Here is a 9,153-nt window from a genome sequence, read left to right on the forward strand (position 1 = left end):
CACGTGCAACTGTAGTGCCCGATTGCTTTAATAATAGGGCCATCAGTTATGTACTTATGCATATTAGTCTATATATATAAAAGCCATCCACTCTAACCGGTTTTTGCCTAGCAAGGTCTCCAATTTTTTTTTTTAAATAAACTAAAGCGAGAGCTATATCTTTGGAACCGGAGCAATAATTGCTATAAAGCAGGAACGAACTCTCAATTTGATCAGGAGAACCTAGAGAGCTCTCTATCTCTCCCCAAATTTTGGTTTACGCAGTTCTTTTTCTCAACCAATTTGAATACCATTGTATTTTGTATTTTAAGCTAAGTAGAATAAATGTAAGCAAATGCGGACATTAAATTCTGTTTTAAATTTCTTTCAAATTATTGAAGATGTACAATTCCTTTTAAATGCTTGCCAATTTGAATGTATTCGTCCACACTTGTCGAAGAAAACTTAGTACGTTGCCCAAGACCAGGGAGTAATAATTGAATAAAGAACAATTAATCTATCCAGCGAACTTTTTGTGTGTTGTGATATCCACAGTGAAAATAGTCCGTTGGCAAAAATGGCCACAAGGACGATGAGAATTATTAAAACAGAAATATCGACGGACTAGGCACCAGTTGATGCCTCTGAATAGTGCCCACGAGTCCTACAATTGACTAATTATCGATGTTCATTATTGTCAATTATTTTTTTAAGTGGGAGTTGGTGGAGAGGGAGGGGTCTCCATCGGTCTGGCTGTAACAGCAGAAAGAACTAAAACTAACATTTATTACAAAATTTCCTGTGGTGCAAGATGTAGCCACTCACACATCAATTCACATTAGAAAGCTCAAAGTCGTCTTTTGCAAAATTTATTGGAAATATGTGCTTTGCAATTTTATTAAATCTTTGATTTTGTAAATGATTCGTAGACTTCATCAAGGGTAACGCCCTCATTATGTGGGCACACATTTCAGGACAAGAAGTTAACTTTACATATGGTGTGTCAGAAAATGTTTTTATAAATTCCTTTATCTTTAAAATACTTTTTAAGTGTTTTCATTTAAAGTAACATGCGCAATATTCACGAGGAACAATCATTCAACTTGAGTTGTGTTCTCGTCGGTGATAGTATATTCAATTCTCGTCCACTGTATTTACTGTTCAAGGTTTCTAAAACATGTTCGTTAAAATACAACCGGTCACAGGAAAGAACTAAACATATTTTTACAATTTTGAGCTAAATCACATTCCTCAACCTCAAACATTATTTATACAGATGCAAGCTGAGATTTGAAGTTTATGGGTTTTAAATTCTAAACTTTAAGTTATTGAGTTCTAAATCAATAATTTATACATATTCAATTAATTTTTTAAAATAAATACAAAATTTGAACCAAGCTACTAATTTCAGTCGAATCGTAATCCACAATCTACTTTCTGCTTAAGACTATACGAGCTAAACTGCTTAGGCCAAAATGATTCACTGCGAAGGATGATGCAATATTCAAAATGAAAAGAAGAGAAAATGACAAGAAAGTAAAGGATAATTAATTTGACACAATTAAAGACTCAAATTAGCAATCAAAGTTTTTTAAATAACTAAGACCTCTAATTTAGGAACTAAAGACCACCAAACTCTTAGAATGACCAAGAGGGTTTGATTACCCAAATAATCAATCCTCTCACAATGTTCACAATCAATAGCCAAATAAGCTCTCACTCTCAAGAGTCTTACAATATCAATATCAATACTCAAAATAGTTAAGTCTTCCAAAATGAAATAAACTCCTATTTATACTAGAAATATAAAAAAAACAACTAAGTTATTACACTTCTACCCTTCTCCAAACCGTCCTCCCATGCTATCCTGAATACTTGGAATTGAAACTTGAAATTGCAAATATTCAAGTAATAGCCACATTGCAAGCATGGCCATCTTCAACGCTCTTCTCCGAACCATTCTCCCATGCTATCATGAATACTTGGAAGCTCCGGGAAGGCTCTAGAATGTATTAAGTATGTCCCTCCTCATGAACAATGCTTGCATAGTTTGAAGTTCCCTCGCTTGGCTCCTTGTAAAAGGCCTTGATGCCGCTCAGATTGTATCAAAGGAAATAAAGGATTGCAAGGCATCAGAAATTGACAAAAACACACATTTATTGTAATCAAGAACCAAAGGTTCGACATGAACTACACGTGGTAACCAAAACAACTGAAGAAAAGAGGAGAGTAAAGGAAAATTCAATTTATTGGACAATTTCCTCAGGAAGAAAATCATGCTAGTTGCTATGATTCTTGTCTGACTCAATCCTTTTTCCATTTTGCTGCACAGTGATGGAGGTGGTCATCAAATCAAAACCTAACTTTTGTTTTGTGATTTCATCAAGAACCTCAATCATTTCCTTTGAAAGATGATTCTTGGAATCACCCACTTTGCCTTGCCTGAAAAATGTGTTGTTTGCAATAGTAGGAATAAAAAAGCCAGTGTGTGTACCACCTTTATTCACCTCCAAATTGCTCAGTTTCTCAAAGCTGCAAAGCTCTGTTATTCTCTCAACAATACCTTCACTTTCTTCCTCCAAGGAAAAAGGCTGCCCCAAGAACTCTGCTAATCTCTTTGCATGAAAGATTGGATCTTTCTTCAAATCCTCATATTTCAAGAAAAAGACCCTCTTTGGAAATTCTAAGCTGGCCTTATAATATCCCATTACATGATCCCAAAATGGACCAAAAGGGGAGCACCCTTTAGTAAACTGGTCAAATGCTTCTGGTAGAGAAATTGGTGGCAGGTCTTTGGGTCTTAATTTCTGCACAAAATGCCAGCAAGAAGCTAACACATCTTTCGGGTCGCGAGCAACGTACACTATTTTGCAGTTGGACTCTGGTAAAGAATTGAAAGCAAGATGAGAATGCATTAGAGAAGAGTTTGGTGTTGGATTTGTTGGGTGCTTAAATGCATAGGCCTCTAATTGAGGTACTAACACATGTGGGTTTGAAGAGAGCAAAGGATGTGTGTTAAAACTGTATTTTGCTCTGTTTGTAATGGAAAAAAGAAGGGCCTTGAGCCATGTGGTGCCAGATTTTGGGTAACTGGCTAGTAAGACATCATTTGGTTTTGGTTTATAGCGGTGTTGCTGAAGTGCTATAAGACCTTGGAGAATTCCAGTGGGATACCAAAAGCCATTACATTGGTGTACATGCTGATCACTCAGCCAGCCTCTTTCTTTTGGAAGCTCAGAGAGTATTATATCAGGAAATTCTTGGTGATTTTTGTGGCTTTGTTCTTCTTTAGTGGCACCATTTGTGGGTAAGGGGGAGTTTTGGGTAGAGATGAAGCTTGTCATTGAGTTAATGGAGCAAAGGGAGTAGAAACTCTTGCTACATTTATAAGCCTTATTAGAGAACAAGAATACAACAGCAATTAATTGTTGATCTTGGCCAGGACCCGGTATACAAAATAAAGTGTGGACGCTAATTATACACGGCTCACTCATATATACATATATTATATTTCTTTACCTATGGAATGGTTAGTGGTTATAACCATTGTAGCATATTCGTGGAAAATGAGGGACTTTGACCATGATATTTGGTGTTTGGTGGATTTTTTTTTAATTGTTATCTCTTTCAACTTTTCTGTCTCTTCTCTATCGCGGTTGATGGTACTGAGACTGTCAATCTGTCCCTCTGAGTGGCTTGTCTCTGCTCCCTTTAACATGTGAACTACAGTACTAATCTATATAGTATATCAATTATTTTCAGACATTAGATTCAGATTGATCGTCTATTTTAATATATTTAATCAATGTATATCATATTCTTATTTCAACATTAATGGAATGGATATGGTCAGACCTGGTACTATCCTTCAATTTCCTGCTAATTTTCTTAAGTAGACAAACAAGGATACAATCTAATATCTAATCATTGACATGAATGGACCTAGATCTGAATATTTCCTACTAGAAAAGCGAGGCTTCGATTTCAATTTCATAGCTTTCACTTTGTGCTCTCATATTGGCATGAATTGACATACATGTCAAATCAGGGATTGTGACATATTGTTCAAACGCCTCAATGTATGAAACTATAATCACCTAATGCTGAAACATATGGACTACAGAAGCATCAATGAAATTTCCTGCAAAGTCTTGCCAGTGAACGCTTTAGCTTCTATGCTAAAATTGAAGTAATGAAGTAACAAAAATACGAAATTAGTTGACACTGGTTACAAAACGAGAAAAAAATGAAGGTCAAGAAAAACATAGTAGTCTAGTCGCCCTGATGCATCATATCATTAATTAAAATCACTTACATATGTTGCAGTATTTATATGTTACAGCGACCAAAATAATTGGATCTGCGTACAGAACAACAAAAATACGAAGAACAACAAAAATATGAAGATAAAATCTACCTAGATGTGATCAAAGGAACAAAATTATTACAAAAATTGCTAGAAAAATTTGTTCTATCATTTGTAGAGACAGAGAAAACCTCTCAACCAAAAGCGATTCCCCTAAACCCTTTATCTTAATGCAAGCTTGCTCTAGTGTGTAATATCATTTTCCTTTTCACACTACTAAACTGATAAGAAGACTAGGGAAGAATCCTTACAAAGGCAAAATTGTCTATTTCTAACTCTACAATGATGTAAAATACATTCCTAAAACTTTAAGAATGAGGATCGAGTATGTAGTCGTACTTGAAAAGTATAGTGTTTCAATGTGTAGCGCAATCGTGAAGGTGTGGGTGAGTCTGATTTACATATCGTTCCCACAAAGGCCTATACCTGTTAATGCGCAACTTAAGCCATGGTTTCATATTTCCATTGAAGTGAATCACTGCTGCACTCTCTATCAGGCGGTTGTCAACATTCACGTCATAACCTAATCCCAACACATGCCACCTACGATCAAGTGGCTCCGTCATTCCATAAAAAGCTAATAGTCCAGGTGGAAGGGTTCCTAGCTTCCAAATCGTCCTATCAGCATTTTGTTCTATCCAATAATGATATCGGGCAGTAACATTTGCTTTCCTCCAGGCAATCAAATCGAAAACATTCATACCAAATGCCCATCCACACGCCTGGGGATCAAACTTAGAGCTGATGAGTGGATTTGAAAAATTGAGATACTTGTAATAACGATGAAAAGCTTCAAGACAAGTTTCCACTGCTCCATTCACATTTCCATGCAAATCCAGTGAAAAGAGAGGTGTCAGATCCTTCTGAACTACAACATCATCATCAAGGAAGACAATCTTCTCCAACTGGGGGTAAATCTCAGGGATGTAAAAGCGAAGGTGATTCAACAAATATATATACTTTGGATTCCGGAACTTTGGCTCAACACCTGTATCTTGAGATCCGTCAAAATAATACTTTCTGGAGTCTGTCGCCATTAGCTGTTTTACAGCAGGAGAATAAGACGAATTCAACCAAATGAAGTTATCAATATTCTGTACTTCTACTGTAGAACCTTTAAAGTCATTGTTCAGGAACCAAGCCAGCATCACTCCATAGTGAATTGAATCCGTTACGATATGGAAAACTAGCTGCTTAGGGTGATCAGCATTGGCCACGGTTGAGTTGATAACTACTGAAACTGCCAATAGATTATCTGAAAATATGCAGAAGTGATACAGGTTATTGTCTAATAAACGAGGCGAGTTTCTCCTCTCATCAGCAAAATCCTGCAGCGACTTTTTTGTAAGCCAATCTGCCATGAGCTTGATTTCTAGGCAGTGCAGGTTCTTTGGCAGAGACTCAGCTGTTAACTGTCCGAACATCATACTTTGAACAGATGCAGCATTGGCACGCTCTTCAAGAGCTTGAATGTGTGATTTCATTGTCATCATAGTGGTAGCAATATCATAATGGGCATCCTGTGCCTTAAGGATGAGAGAAGATAGACTTCTTATGATAGGCTCAGCTTCATCTAGAGAAATCGGCTCATCTCTCATTGCAGCCTTTGAGAGTAAAAGTTGACAACTTCTTATCTTTGTACTTAGCTCCCACGCAAGATGAAGGTTGTTGTGCTCTTTGGCTATAATGATGTAAGCTTTGGCTAGTGTCGTTTGCTCTGCTAATTGTCTGGCATATGAATTAACACTTAACATCTCTTGTGTGAGATTCATACGCTGCTCACGCACAACCTGCTCATTCCTAGACTCTCTTTCCTGGAACAAAAATTAAGCCAGTAGTGATTATCAAAGTACTTTATAGGTAAAATAAATTAAGATGGAACTCAGCCAATTTATCCACTGAAAGTTAACTATATCTGTATAGGACAACCAACCATACAAAAGTATAGGCAAATGAGATATCAATTCTCACTAAGTAGAATCAGTAAAAAAGGTGTTAGTAAGCAATTACACAGTGTACATACTAATCCATAATTGCAATTCTTTTTTATTTACAGAATGCAACTTCAAAAGACGTTAAAATAGTTTGAGTTACTTTTGCATATTGTTAAGTCCTTGCTTTTAAACCATGTTACCATATTGTTATTTACTGTGCTTGAAAAGATTCTCTGTACAAGACTTAGAAGAACCTGTTAACTCAAACAGATGTGCCACCTACAAGGACTCATGGCACATTCTATGCTTCTGCGTATTTTAACATTAAAAGAACTAAATTATTTATTCTTTCAACAATTGCTAACAAACGGACAATTAATATTTGTCTTAAGAATTATCGAAAAGAATTGAAAATAGCAATCGGTGAAAATGGCAATGGCTAGAAAGTAGCAAGTGGAGTGAAGTGGAAAGATCAGTTTAGCTTTATCACTTACAGAAGATAGTAATAGTTACATGGGTTAAATTTCATGAATGATGTTTGACAAAGGTAGAGGTAGAAATGAGAGACCACCAAAATTACTGAACGGTGTTGACAATTTATTTACTTCCTCTCACCCAAAAAAGGTCCTATTTTCATCGTTAGTTAATTATGAAATGGCGATGATTTACTCAAAAAATAATATTAATGCATTGTACATGCTTCTCGTGGAACCCATTTACTTTTCTGTATACACACTTTCCCCATGTTTATTCCTCAAAAATGGAAAAGCCAAGATATAGTTTCCTGTGTTGAACCTTTTCCTCAATAAAGTGCACCAAGTGAAAAATTGGACTATAATTTAGGCAGAGTAATATAAACAAGTCTCACCAAAAAATCTACACTGAACTATAAATTTAGAACACATCTACCGTCAAATTTCTGTGTTGGTTTTATCAGATACACTGTCATAGCAAGCATGTCAACCATACATATACTTATCATTCTCAAAATAATTAAGCACAGTCAAAAAGATCAAAGTTACCATGGCCACAAGCACACCTCCAACCAAAAAGATCAGAAGAGACAACAAGTAAATTATTGACAAACAAGATTGAGAAAACAGAACTTCCAGTCCCCTACAGGCACATCTAAATACAAAATATATAGCGTTCGATAGGACACAGTTCAGAGTATTTAAGGAAAGTACAGACTGCTCACAAAATTGGATTGATTACCCAATCCTAGAAGATGTTAAATTTAGCTCATGATAACTACAAAACTCAAACAAGCATAGGTTGAACACCTCTATTTATTCCCTCCTACGCAATCTGAGTCAAAATGGACAATATGGAAGTGATCCACATGTTCTGGCTTAGGGTACATGAGATACAAACCGAAAAGCAAAATGGAACCCCACAAAAGTTCATTATTAGCAGCTCAAGTTAAGAGAAAATCACTGCAACATAAAACTTTTAGAAGAATCTAAACATGAACTAATTCTTGTTAATACCTTAAAAAATGAAAGAGCAGATTTACCATCCTAGAAAAACTATCAACCAGTAATGTCAAACATGCTCAGATCAGAAAAACAAGGATCTCTACTTTATCAAAAAGCAAGCTCATTAAGATTATTGAATGATGTGGGTCGTGTTTTGTAGGCTTACCAGAATAGGTTGTTCAACGTGATCCAGGTGGTCATTATGGTGATGATGAAATACAAACAAAACGAAACCTGCAATTGAGAATAAAGCAAGAAGTGACCAGATCCAACATGATACCCTCCTTCTAACCGGGCGCCGATAATCGGCAGCCCGCCGCCGCATCTTATACCTTTATCCTTCCCCCGCCCCCCAATTCACCGCCAAATCAAGAAATGATAACAACAACCGAGAATTCAATAAAACCCAAATCTCAGACCCCCTAAATCAAGAATCACGAATATTGCAGCAAACTCTATTGGTCAGATTCAATCAATCAAGGCGATGGAATGTAGAATGACCTTAAACAATGACAGGTGGCAAAATGGTCTTGGCCAAGGCATACAAAATTGACCCTTTATTAAGCCTTAATGAGATTGAAAATGTAAATCTCGATACAAATGGGTAAAGGTGATTCTAAGTGGAAGCAGCTAAAAGAGTATATAGTATAGAAGATTGGGTTGAATCTGAAGAGGACAAGTTTATTTTAGGAGGGTCTATATTCGTTCGCGTAGGAGGCAAGTGAACAAATCTAATAAAGGCCAGCCACATGAAACAGCATGTGCCCCTGTAGTGAAAACCTTTACAACAACATCTCCACTATCATCCTTGTGCTCAGAGTTAGACACTTTTCGTCAACAGATGGAACAAAATATTAAAATAACAATTAAAATCACAAGTACTAATATCACATCAAAGTTGAAAATGAGAATTGTTTAATAAGATTCTTGGAATATGTGAAAATTGTTGTACTTCCTTGTTCACTATTACTTGTCCATTTAAGATTTTTCATATTGTGCATAATTTACCAATATATTCATATTAATTAGTACATATTTTTATTAGAATTCAAAAATAATTTGATGTGAGTAATTAATACTATGAATAAAACAGAAAAAAAAAAAATTATCTTATCTTGATAAGCTAAAAGTGATAAATAAAAATAAAAATCTATTTTTTAAAACACTGAATAAGTAAAAATGAATGTAGGAAGTATAAAAATAGAATAACATCAAATATTTTGAAACTCCCAACACCCAGATGAAAATATTGTCATTCCCTCTTTCCAACGCTCTTTTCTTATTAGTCAATCCTTTGTTAGTGGCAATTTAACTTTAAATTTTTTATTACTCTTAGAGGGGTGTTTGGCTAAGTTTTTGACCAGCTTATAAGCACTTTTCAACTCATCTACGCATT

General features: G+C 35.6%; 2 protein-coding genes across 2 annotated transcripts; both read right to left on the minus strand.

Annotated features, from left to right (window-relative positions):
- Positions 1 to 1,591: 1,591 nt before the first annotated feature.
- On the minus strand, positions 1,592 to 3,573 carry LOC132632832 (flavonol 3-sulfotransferase-like). Its single transcript, XM_060348932.1, has one exon. The coding sequence runs from the start codon at positions 3,471 to 3,473 to the stop codon at positions 2,259 to 2,261; it is 1,215 nt and encodes a 404-aa protein (XP_060204915.1). The 5' UTR covers positions 3,474 to 3,573; the 3' UTR covers positions 1,592 to 2,258.
- A 674-nt stretch (positions 3,574 to 4,247) lies between these two features.
- On the minus strand, positions 4,248 to 8,625 carry LOC132632831 (hexosyltransferase GAUT11-like). The gene is made up of 2 exons (XM_060348931.1): positions 7,924 to 8,625; positions 4,248 to 6,159 (listed from the first exon to the last, which is right to left on the minus strand). The coding sequence occupies exons 1-2, from the start codon at positions 8,080 to 8,082 to the stop codon at positions 4,702 to 4,704; spliced, it is 1,617 nt and encodes a 538-aa protein (XP_060204914.1). The 5' UTR covers positions 8,083 to 8,625; the 3' UTR covers positions 4,248 to 4,701.
- Between the last annotated feature and the right edge of the window lie 528 nt (positions 8,626 to 9,153).

This window comes from Lycium barbarum, chromosome 3 (assembly GCF_019175385.1).
Source record: "Lycium barbarum isolate Lr01 chromosome 3, ASM1917538v2, whole genome shotgun sequence".
Taxonomy (NCBI): domain Eukaryota; kingdom Viridiplantae; phylum Streptophyta; class Magnoliopsida; order Solanales; family Solanaceae; genus Lycium; species Lycium barbarum.